General features: G+C 39.6%; 2 protein-coding genes across 2 annotated transcripts in view; both read right to left on the reverse strand.

Annotated features, from left to right (window-relative positions):
• LOC148742101 (fibroblast growth factor receptor-like 1) overlaps positions 1-11,512 on the reverse strand; it is a 29,086-nt gene extending 17,574 nt beyond the window's left edge. Inside the window, exon 1 of the mRNA XM_088743706.1 lies at positions 11,407-11,512. Coding sequence (XP_088599832.1) covers positions 11,407-11,512 — 106 coding nt within the window. The remainder of the gene's footprint in view (positions 1-11,406) is intronic.
• LOC111342853 (fibroblast growth factor receptor 1-A-like) lies at positions 649-6,294 on the reverse strand. Its single transcript, XM_088734806.1, has 6 exons — positions 6,277-6,294; positions 6,039-6,063; positions 5,195-5,503; positions 3,918-4,214; positions 3,576-3,704; positions 649-3,329 (listed from the first exon to the last, which is right to left on the reverse strand). The coding sequence occupies exons 1-6, from the start codon at positions 6,292-6,294 to the stop codon at positions 2,896-2,898; spliced, it is 1,212 nt and encodes a 403-aa protein (XP_088590932.1). The 3' UTR covers positions 649-2,895.
• Positions 11,513-12,552: the final 1,040 nt, after the last annotated feature.

The raw sequence follows: 12,552 nt of genomic DNA on the forward strand, positions 1-12,552 counted from the left end.
GAGAGAGGATTAAAGCAAAGAAAAGTTCTAGAAGGAATTGAGTCATTACGACAGAAACATCACAGAATGAGAGTCCTTAACAATTTTGACCTCGTTGAAACATGGAAACCAGTCCTAAACTCCTTCTTTGATCATGAAAAAAGACTGTAATAGGCAGCGAGTTATCGCAAAAGTAGAAGTACTTGACAGACCTCAGACTACATTTCCGTGCAATCTGACATCGTTTAAACGTCGTGTAATAATCACGAAACGTCATGTGCGGTCACCAAGTTGAAAGACTAAACAATCCGCCATATTGACAACATGTGCGGTCACCAAGCTGAAAGACTAAACAATCCGCCATATTGACAACATGTGCGGTCACCAAGCTGAAAGACTAAACAATCCGCCATATTGACAACATGTGCGGTCACCAAGCTGAAAGACTAAACAATGCGCCATATTGACAACATGTGCGGTCACCAAGCTGAAAGACTAAACAATCCGCCATATTGACAACATGTGCGGTCACCAAGCTGAAAGACTAAACAATCCGCCATATTGACAACATGTGCGGTCACCAAGCTGAAAGACTAAACAATCCGCCATATTGACAACATGTGCGGTCACCAAGCTGAAAGACTAAACAATCCGCCATATTGACAACATTTAAACAGCCTGAGGAAGACCGGTAAAACTGGTCGAAACGTCGTTTAAAGATATTTTAACCTCGGAAAATCCCAGAAACGATTAAAAAAATTTTAGTTTTTACAAAACTGAGAGGTGAAAGTTTCAGGAATACGATTAAGAATATTAACTAGATAAAACATTAATACAATACTACAAAAACCAAACTAAAAGAATCTAAAAATACCATTTATTTATGTTAATATTGCGTATTGATTGCTATTTGAGAAATCACCAATTACGTCAATGTGACTGATAATGGTTTTCGGAGCTTAGAGCCCACTTAGAATGATAAGTAATTTTTGGGATTGTTTTTAGGGAAAGCAATACAGTCCACGATTACTGCGACGCAGACACGTTCACCACGTTTTCAGCCATTTTTCGAAGCCTGTGGTCTCTGAGAGAGCTCGTCAGTAGAGGGTTCAAAGTGACAACCCACCCAGAAAATGAAAATTCTCGAACAGAGACCCAAAGAAACCGAATAGCAACAGAATATTCTCATGCCGAATAAAATATCAAATCCGAAAAACCGCGGGTTTTCTTCCAAAAACCGTACTGAACCAAATGCCGAAAAAAAGAAAAACAATACCAACCGATGCTGACACCAAAACCGCAAAAACCGATCTAAATAAATGGAAAAAACGGCAAAACAGAAAACCCCAAAGATCCCCACTGAGAGGTATATTACGAATCAGAAATAAGGTAATTAAGGCATTTTGGGACCTTTGTTACTGCTGACTATCAACTTGTTTTTCAGAGCAGGAGCGTTTTGGTATACGTCATATACTTGATATACCCGATAAATGTATCTCTTCTGGAGGTGAGCCAGTTCATTTATTGCAATGGCACTTTACCCTTTAAGCAATGTTTGCTCAAGGCAAGACTATATTGTCAGCGATATCACCCGGGTTCAATCAAGGCCGGTATCGAAAAACAGTTTCACTTTCAAATTTCTGGCAGAAGCGCAGAGTTTCTTGTTGTTTCTCCAGAATACTTCTCCGATAATAACAGGTAATCAAACAGAAACGATTAAAAAAATTTAGTTTTTAAAATTCTTTGATTATTATAGCATTATAAACGTTCTTATTGCATCATTGCATTGTATGACTTAATATGTTATTTGCCAAAGAATCAATAGCCGGGCTATTGTAGCATTGTAAGTGCATGATACTTGCACTATCCTGTATACTATGTCGTGTAACTTCTTAATTTAATTTTGCTTTGCGTCTGGACCCCAGAAGGGCGGCGAAAACGGGGCAGACCAAAGACAACATGGAGGAAGACAGCAGAGAGAGAAAGAGAAAAAGCTGGATGGAAGAACGGCTGACAAAGCTGGTTGGCGGGATTGTGTTGAGGCCTTATGTGCCCCATGGCATGAAGAAGATAGTATAGCACATAGTATCATAATCATAGTTTTTATCGCTTAAATATTTTGGTGATGAAATGGAAAGTATCGCACAATATGTTTCATGCAGGGAAAATTCTCTCTGCAACAAGTCAGAGAAAATAAATCACTCACAACAGGAAACAAAGACCCAGCAGTCGTATCTTTCCTTTTCTTAACAACTCTTCAAAAGCTTTTGGGACCCGGCAAAGATGCCGACCTAATGACAATGAAGTAAATTACTCATGTCACCCCGGGATTTCCTCTACGCATTAAAATTTTATTCAGTTCACGAGATCAGTATGTTTCAAAGATCAGCCTCGATTTCTTAATATTAAACCTCAAAGTATGAAGAAAATATATCTGTTGGTAACCATGAGTTTTTTATTTCCCATGCAACAAGTTGAAATCTTACAAGTCTGGTTATGCAAAAGGTGCGTAAAAATCCAAAAGACTGATGAAAATAAGTTATTCAATGATATGCTAAATAAGATGACTTCATAAAAGGTCTCACAAGATCTTGTGATTCGAAAATGTGACCACTGAAAGTTCTAATTCAATGGCCTTCTCTTGTTTCGATACCATGCTCTTCGATTTTTCCATAAGATTGCTTTAAACATAATTAAAATGTATAAATGTTTCAAATTTTACATCAACATTTCATGATCCAAAGAAGCCTAAGTGAATAAAAGCAGGTAAATTCATTCTACACAAATACAAAATGATGCCTTTATACTTAATTATACACCACTAAGGTTCGAGTTAGTGATTGCATATACAAATGTGTTAAAAAGAAATCAATCAGCTACTTAGTTGTTAAAAGCTTCTTACAAAATCGTTTCCTTTTACGGATCGTTGGGGATCTTTAAACAATTGACCAATTTTTTCTCCCAATGGCTCTTTTCAACAATTTTTTGATAGTCTATATAGCTTCTTTTTCGCAGCTCCTTAGGAAGTTTTCCTTTGTCGACGTCATCAAGTTTGATAACGACTAAACTATCATCTCTCTTTTCCATAAGTCGATGGAGGGCGTATTCCATTTCAGAAACACAATAATTGCTATTAAAAAAGTTCTTAGACACGACAGCTATTGTTTTCCTTGACTCGTAAACACTGTTAACCATATTTTCACGAAAAGGTACTCCAACAACGAAATCTCTGTAGTGTACACAGCATTTAAAATTGTGTTTTTCCTCGAGAGTTGGAATTAGAATTTTAATCACCCAATTTGAGTCTCGGGAGCTGAAAATAACAAACGCATCGTACTCAAATTCAAGCTCTGAAATAAAAAGAAAAATATGTAGTTAGCAAAAGGATTTGTATCAACTTTTGACTCAAACCCATGGAAAACAATAAAATAGGGGCTGGCAAGGTTAAAATTCAGAGGAACAGAAAAGGGCGTTCTCTGGCTAAAATTTTACTCCTCAAAAACGCGACTTTTCAGATTTCAGTGTAAAGCCTAGACAAAGTTAGATCTTTAAAGCTCTAAAAAGCTATCGACCTCTATATATCGAGTTATACTCACTTGTCTGTGGATCTGGTTGTTTCTTGGTTCGGTATTGACAACACCGACAAATAACAATTAAAGCAGCCACAGTAGCTAGCACGCCTGCCCAGACGAGTCCAGGGACAAGAGCTTTACGAGTCTTCTCATCTGCTGAACAAGTTACGTTACTGGGTTATTATATCTTATCGTTTATTCACGAACACGGCATTCTGACTTTTAGATTTCAATTTTTTTTTTCTTTAGGACATCCCCATAACCCCACCTCCTCTGCATAGCCCCTTTTTTCAGGGACAGCCACCTATTACATCATCACTCAGCAGCAGCTTACGGAAAAAAAGTATTGAAACCCGGCCCACTTACAATGGACGTCTACTTTGTACGTTTGGCTAATGCAACCGAGTGGGTTTTTCACAGTACACGTGTATGCTCCTGTGTCAGACGGATACAGGTCCTTCAAACTTAACACGGTTGACCATTTACTTAAAGAGAGTTTCTTGCCACCAATCCTTTCCTCAAACAAGAATCCGTCTTTGTACCATGTCACGGTAGGACGGGGATATCCACTGACAGAACAGTCAAGCTTTACGGATTTGCCAGCGGGTACTGCAAGAAGGTTGTGTCTCGCCTTACTTTGCGACTCCGTGAATTTTGGAGCAACTGTAAAGAATAGAGCAGCCGCTAAATTTCAGTAAAGATCCCATCAACGCATCGATATACATACACCATCGCGAAAATTCCAGAATTCCGTACATTGACTTTTCCTCATAAAAGAGACCTTCAACATACACAAAGCTTTATGTTAGGTTACAGATGAAGTGCATTCTAAGCGTGATTTTGTGGTAATGTTTGAGAGAAGACTGGTACAAGGAGAAGGTTTTTCAGACAGTTACATCGGCGAAGTTGTTTGTTTTTTCCCTTCTAGTAATCCTCTAGATTTCTGGCGAATATCAATCATTTGACATACCTGCTGTTGTTAATTCAGTAATCAAAAGCTTTAGCTTTTTCTTGGTAACCAAAATGTTTCCTGGTAGACTTTCGATGTTGCTCATTATTCTCTGGAGATACCATATCTCAAGGGCGGATCGAGGATTTTCAAGGGAGGGAAAAGGGGTGGCTGTTACCAATCAACTTTGAAAAGAATGACTGAGGGGACAGAATGTCTTCTCATTTTCTCTTAGTACCAGCCAGTAAGTTCTAACTGGAATGTGTTTTGACTGTATTGCTCAGCCTTCATGGCCACGTTCAAGTCAGTTTATTCCAAATTATATCTTCGGTACGTGAAATGAATATTTTTGCCTCTAAGTGAAGGTTTATTAATAACTGCGTGTAACATAACCTGCATCATTGCAATTTTGCTTTTCACGTATTAGTGTTTTAGTGTGTACTCGGTGTATTAAAGAAGGGGGAGCGGGGAGGGGTGGTAAGACACCCTAAACTCAAACATTCTCCACCTCTTGATCGACTCCTGAGATCCTAATAACTCGAAAGCAATCGCATCACTACCACCGAGGAGAGATTCCAGTATTCCTATTTTCACCTTGTAACTTTGTTTTCAACTCGTAACTTTTTTTACTACGGCTCGCTCATGAGGCGAGTTAATGTGCAAACAATGAAAACAGCATAAGAAGTTTACATACTTCCGATAACGAAGCGCAATGTATTTTTTCCGCAGTCGTTCACCGCAACACAGGTGTAGAGGCCAGCGTCTTCTTTCTCCACCCTTTTTATCTTCAAGTATTTGTAGAGTTTGATCCTCATACGTCGTTGATTTGATGGAGTGAGCGGCTGATTGTCTTTGAGCCAGTAATACTGAAGTGTTGTGTTCTGACCACTGGTTCTGATCTGGCAATTGAGTTTTACATACTTTCCAAAGTTCACCAGAACGATCTTCTCCTCGTTAACATTATTTTCACGGATGGAAGGAACTGGAAAATGAGAGACGTTTCCTTAAAACTGTTTCCAATAAAAGAAAATTTTAAGACCGGTTGTCGTTCATGAAAATTTAGTCTTTACTGTATGTACTCGACCATTCAATCAATTTATAAACTAGGGTGGTGTAGGCAAGGAGAGCCGGCAAGCAGGCTAAGCAACAGTTCCATCAATAGTTATCAATAAGAATCGATGATACCGTTTTATGTCATAATTAACCACTTATGTACAAAACTCGCTCAAAATACAACTAACATTAATTGGAATAGAAACAAGAATCATATTTTTTACATGAAATATTCCTAGCTTTATTTGAGTGGTTCCATTTGTGGGACAATACAAACAGACCATTGGGACTTACTCAAAGCAAGAAAATATAAACAGTTTATATTCTCTTGCTCAAAGGTCTCAAAAGTAACCACGACCGCATGTAGAGGTGACCGCTAAATAGGGGTGAAAATTACAGTCATTCAGAGGAAACCAAGTCGGGATTGTGACAGACGACTGCTTAATTCAGGGTGACCGCTTAATACGGAGCAAGTTCGACTGTACCTGTACTTGACTTGTACGTATTTAACTGAGTAGAACCAGCTCACAATTGAAGCGCAATTATCTAATTCGCTCTCAAATTAATTCGAAATACTTTTACGAAATAGCTTTTTTAATTTTCAAGCAAAATGGTTCTGCAACGAATCTCATACTCAAATCAAATGCGTTTTGTTCTCCTCTCAGCCGTTCCTGCTTAAGTAGCTAATTTAGTAGAGAGAGAATGCTGAAAGCTTCCACCTACCCTTTTAAGGGCAGTCATATTTAGTTTCTCCTACAAGAAAATACGAATCCTTTAGAACTTTTACTAGCTGCTAAGTGGGTGACATCAACAAAAACGTGTGAAGGTGTACTCTGATCGTCCGGGTGAGTGTAGTCCTGAGAAGGACTGTTGTCGGTGGTAGCGACTGACGTTTCGACAACCTGTGCGGAAGTCATCATCAGAGTCAAGTGAATGATGAATAATACCTTTCGCATTGAACAAAAAAGTTACAGGAAAGTGTTGTGTCATCCAGTGTAATCTCCAGATCGACTTCTGCTAAATTTTCCCACATAAGCATTCGATCTTCATATTAACCACTACACGAAAAAATAGCTGCTAATGACAGAACTTCACAACGAAGAATAATACCTACATGTCGGTCTCCCATATTATTTACATTACAAAAGTGAACAGTTCAAAAAACAAATATCTCCGTTTTTACGGTGACTTACAAGGTGACTGGAGTCAGTGGGCTCAACTTTAAGTTCATTCAAAATAAATAAAATCTTATTGCCATGTTCTTGGGCGGGAAAAGGGATTTTCCACATTTTACTCCATTTTAGTCGACTATCAAATTTCCTTTTCTCCATAATGTTATCGTTACCAATTTTTCCGAACATTACAAGACTTGCCGTGAGACGAGACATGAATGAATTAGTCTATGAACGGTTTCCAATCTTCAAAATTAACCTTGGGGTTCAAAAGAAACGTCGTAAATTATTGTCCAAACAAGGAAAAAAATAGGCATTTGACCCTTCGAGATTCCTTTCATGATAAATCTTTAATAGCCCCTTGCTGTCAAACTTCATTTATAACAACTACAAATTTGAAGGTGTAGTCTGATCGTCCGGGTGAGTGTAGTCCTGAGAAGGACTGTTGTCGGTGGTAGTGACTGACGTTTCGACAACCTGTGCGGAAGTCATCATCAGAGTCAAGTGAATGATTGTTGTCAGTAGAATGTTCTTATTCCAGTTCGTGTGAAATGATCGGTTGGTTTTGCCGTGATGTTATTGGCTGCAAGACTCAAGTGACGTAAGTCGGTCGTGATTGGTCTGTTTCGATCTGTCGGTAAAGTTGGGTCGTTCTTTTTCGGTCGTTTGTGATGTTTATGTCGTGAATGAGTCGTTTGTATGGAGCGGGTAGTTGTTGACATCTGTTTAGGAGAGTCTGTTCTAAGTTAGTAAACCACCTTTCCAGAGTCAGTGGTTGAAAATAGTCAGTGCTGTAGGTTAGGCATTGCGCAGAGTCCCAGTCAATGTTGTGGTTGGTAAGTCGATGGTGTTCAGCAATGTGATTGCTGACATCACCTTTCCTCGTCGCCTGTCTGTGTTCAGTCAGACTTGTTGTGAGGTTTCTCCCAGTCTCACCGATGTAGGAGGCTTGGCAGTCGGAACAACTGATTTTATAAATCGTTCCCTGTCTGTTCCTCGGTTCGTCTTTGTCTTTAACGTTGGTCAGTAACTGACGTAGTGTGGTGATGGGTTTGTGGGCGACGCGGATATTGAAGGGTAGTAAGATGCGCGAGATGTTTTCAGACATGCCTTTTATGTACGGTATGTTTGCTGTAGTCGTAGGGGTTGCGGTGTCGTTTGTTTCGATAGTGTTGGTGGGTCGGTGAGTGTTTTGTCGGATGAAGTCGTTGTTGTAGTTGTTCTTCGTAAAAACACGGTGAAGGTATTTGTTCTCGTCGGATAAGCTGTCTGTCGAGTCGCATACTAGTTGTGCGCGTCGTGTTAGAGTTCTGATAGTTGTGGCTTTGTGTGATGTAGGGTTGTAGGATGACTCCTCTAGTAATCTGTCGGTTTAAGTTTAAGTTTAATTCATTCGCCACAGGAATGGCAGGAGAAAGGAACAGAACTTTCGTTCCAATTGACAACTAACCCCTTTATTACCCACCCATCCCACCCGGGGGAGGACATCCATCACACAGTAATCTCGTGTGTGGGAAATTAACGTCTCCTACCCCAACCCTGCAGGAGATGGGACCTCCATTTATCGTCCCAATCCGAGTAGACCAGAAAGTCTAACCATTTGCAGATCTTATAACAAAGGCAGCACTTTCTTCTCAGTTAATTAAAGACCCTGAGTGTTTGTTCGGCCGGATTTGAACTCACGACCTCCCGCACAACAGTCCGGCGCTCTACCAATTGAGCTAACCGGGAGGCGTGTGTCGGTGTGTCGTGTGTCGGTGTGTGTCGGATTCCTGTAAACTGTCGTCCGTAATGAGTTGTCGTTGTGGCTTACCAGGCAGTCTAGAAAAGGAAGTTTGCCATTTTCTTCGACTTCTCCGGTAAACTGTATGTCAGTGTTTTGTTCGTTAAGGTGGTGGTGGAATGCGTCAATTTCGTCGTGTCGAACGGCGGTGAATGTCTCGTCAACGTAACGTAGACAAAGCGGTATCGTTTGTCGGCAAGTCGAAAGGGCGCGTTCCTCGATGTTCTGCATCACAACAGAAACTGGAGACCCCATGGCAGTGCCGTGTAATTGTTTGTAGTGTTTACCGTTGTACTGAAAGTAAGTAGACGTCAGGCAAATGTTTAGCAAGTCCATGATGTCGTCTGTCGGTAGCGGTAGTGGGTCGGTAGATTGTCGGATTGCAGTCTCAGTGCATTGTAATGCCAATTGAATTGGAATACTTGTGAACAGTGATTTCACATCAAATGACACTAGTTTGTAGTCAAGCCATTTACTGCATCAACAAAAACATTGATTAAGGATACGGTAGACCTCGAAGGACCAATTCTTTCTGCAATTCTTCTTTTTTTCCCGTCAACCCAGCATTGTGCTACTCTAATGACAGTTTTCAAGATAAAATTTTGTAAAACATTATAAAATTTTTAAAATCATCTATTGAAAATGTATTTTTGAACTGAATTCTTTAACCCGCCAAAAAATGAATAACTAATTGTTAACAAGCATGCAAGCAGGCCCTTATTTCAGCGCTCCTGGTTCTCGAATGTCAAACGCGTCATCATCGCCTGATCTTTGCCTGTAGTGACAGATAAAGATAACAATAAAATAGTCCATGGGTCAAAGCCCAAAAGAAGCCTAACAGCAGGAAATTATGAAAAAAACGCGAGGAACAGCCAAAAATATCGCTCCGACGAAGGGCTAACGCTCGAAACGTCAGCTTTTGTAATCATTACGGTGGCCAATTTACCATTTCAACTTTGTTGATATATCCAAATTATTAAGCAAAAAATATCGCCGAACGGATAGGGGTCGCGCTTTAAGGTTACATCAAACCTTCGCGGGTGCTATTTGGAAAAAAACTCGCGCACGCCCTTTCATCAATTGAACCCCCTAGCGAGTTTCGTGACAAATTCGCGGGAAAAGGTCATTTCGCTACCGCACCGGGGAAAACGAATTCACCATCATGAAACTATACCCAAGAATTCATCGGAAAAAGCAAAATGGGCAAAGCTAGCTAAGGAAAAATCTATCCTCGTTTTCTTCAACCCGGGCGTTATCATCGATGTTACCTAAGGCGAATTTTCTCTCAGGTTTTGGTTGTTTCACGACGACTCTTTATTCTCAATGTTTGCGAAATGTACAAGAAATTTCCTTCTTTTGTGCGGTTAACGAAATATGGAAATCCAGATCAGACGAAAATCCCGCGAATAAAGCGAGTGTTGGCATAACTTAACAAGTGGTCATCCAAATGCGTCAAATGCTTGCAAAACTTTGTGAGTGAAAAACTTTATCTGTTTTTTAGGCGAATGTGTCTTCCTTGAACAAATTATTAGGGGTATGAAAACTTCACTTATAACCTTGAAATTTGACTCGGAGGTATGAAACTCTGTCAGTTTTCGTCATTGATCTACTGCAGTGTCCTTCAGCTTAACGCATACCAGACCCACATCGGTATAAGAGATATCTTCCGTTTCGAATTGTCACGCCTCAAGAGATACACGGTTAGATCAAACCGAAACGAAACAAATTTAGACGGAATAGCGTATTTGAGGGTGGTTCATCGGTGCCCTTCAAACAGCGCGTTAACAATTTTTCTTTATCGCGAAGGTCCATTTAAACGATAACAACAGCTCTCATCAATTATTTATAATGGTATTTCCATAAGGATCATCTGGCATAATTTAAAATAAAATATGACGATGACAAAGATAAAAATTATAATTATACAGAAATAAGTCCTGAGCATCAAATTCTTCGTAACTCACTTTAAGCTTAAGTCAAGTCTTTAAAAAAGTCTAGACATCGCTCCGTCAGTTTCTGTTTTTAGGTTATCGTGATTGGAAGTGACTTTTATTATCTATCAGGTTACCCCTGTAGCTAATTACAGGAGTAATCCGGCTTCCCGTTTCATTTGTGACTGCGATATCGGAGTATCGCTTGTTTACGCATGTAAATTAAAACCTTCTCTTTGAGCTGTAGACCTCATTCAGCGTCATAAGATGTTCACAGTGCGGCTAAGATTGACTTACTTTGAATAGAGATTATGAACGATTACTTTCTCTTGATGTCCAACTATAAAAAACCAATCAATCACTCTCTATATGGTCATGTACTATTATACAACTAAACTATCATTGGTGCGATAAGATGGCCCGCGAAAAACAGCGCAAATTTTAAGATTGTAAAGGAAATTACACGCAAAGAACTTAAAGATATATGGGTTTCGAAGAGTTGGAAAATGGATCTTTGAAGTACTCAGTACTATTTAAGTCCATTACATACCCTTTGGTGTTGCCCATACTTAAATGGCCCAAAAAACTTTTCAAAAATATGCTGATAACCTTTTCCCTGAATAAAATTGAATTTGAATTTTATTCCACGAGTGGCTTTTCCACAACAGGTCCCCTCAACATCCTTCTTCGGTCTACTAAATTAGAAGACAGTGTCAGGTTTGTAGAAAGAGGAAAACTATCGAAATGGGAAAAGAACCTTAGAGCAAGAGACACAACTGAATAAAAAGTTAACCCAGACGTAATGCGAAGTCCAAGCCAGGCGCAGCTCCGCAGTTAGAGGCAACTGTTCTCACTAATCCGCCATTCCTGCTAACAAATCTATGGATAAAATCTCCTCTAAGCTTTCATATACTCAGTGTAAGAGTTTGCTTTCAGGCAAAAATATTTAAGGGGGATTGACACCAACCTGAACACGCAAGAATGTTTCTTCCACTATCCAGAGAGCCCAAAATACCCAGAAGAAAAGTTTCGAGCAGGAGCGGACTAAGCGTCATGGCCAGGTACAGCCGCATTTCCTATTTCGACTAATTCCACTTGAACGGCTTCGATTATATTCCCGGCTAGGGGTCGTAAAGAAAAAGAAAGCCCCATTGACTAGGGAAAACGTCGGTAAACCAATCACGTAACTGTCAAAGCGGAAATTTGGATAAAAGGTAAGGTTAAAAAGAAAGGTGAAAAGTCTTGTGCATAATTATGTCTGATGCTCAAAACTCATCCACAGGCCTCTGCGATGCAAATTCATTCCAAACTTTGCCTGCCTTCATCCAGTTTTCGTGTGGACATTCTATTTGCTGCCCTAGAAACTCGTTTCTCATAAATTTTTCAAGCGTTATCTCACGAAAACATGCCTAAAGCCTTTATTCCGTTTACTCGTTTGCTGTTTATGAGGTCAAACTCTGTGCAAGACGCGAGAGGGTTGAAGTCGAAACTGCCGTTTGATGCAGATCTCAGCTGTGGTCTGCTCGTTTGACACACACAGTTACATTATGATCAAACCAAATGATAGCGTAGTTACGGTTATACATGCTTGTTCGCTGCGATTTTTTTAACCAAAAATCTCATGAGTAAAATCTGACTGAAAACGCAATCTTCCGCACAATCAAATAAACCAGAAATCCAACGGAGCGCGTCAGCACAAAACACACTGAGGAAGATTTATTTTTTTTGAAAACGGTGTAGAAAATTAACAAAACACTTCTTAAAAATAAAAAACAACTTTCGTTTGATACAGGGAGGCACTCGTTAAGAAATAACCCGCTGTGCAATTGGCCATTGACTCGGGTGGGATTTTACTGAGCCCATAATGACGTAGGTGGGAGAATTCACAAATATAATTATAGACTTTTTTTTTTTCGTACAAAGGAAAGCTTGTAGTTTACTTGGAGAGTCTCAATTATTATTTCATAAGTTACTCACAACTTTTTAGTTTGGAGACCCCATGGTTAGGGCCACATCCAATAGGATATAAAATTTCATTCGTTTAAGCATCTTTAAATGAGAAGAAACGACGGTAAATTAACAGTTTACACAATCTGGTTACGACCAAATCAAA

Source organism: Stylophora pistillata, chromosome 1 (assembly GCF_964205215.1).
Source record: "Stylophora pistillata chromosome 1, jaStyPist1.2, whole genome shotgun sequence".
Lineage (NCBI taxonomy): Eukaryota > Metazoa > Cnidaria > Anthozoa > Scleractinia > Pocilloporidae > Stylophora > Stylophora pistillata.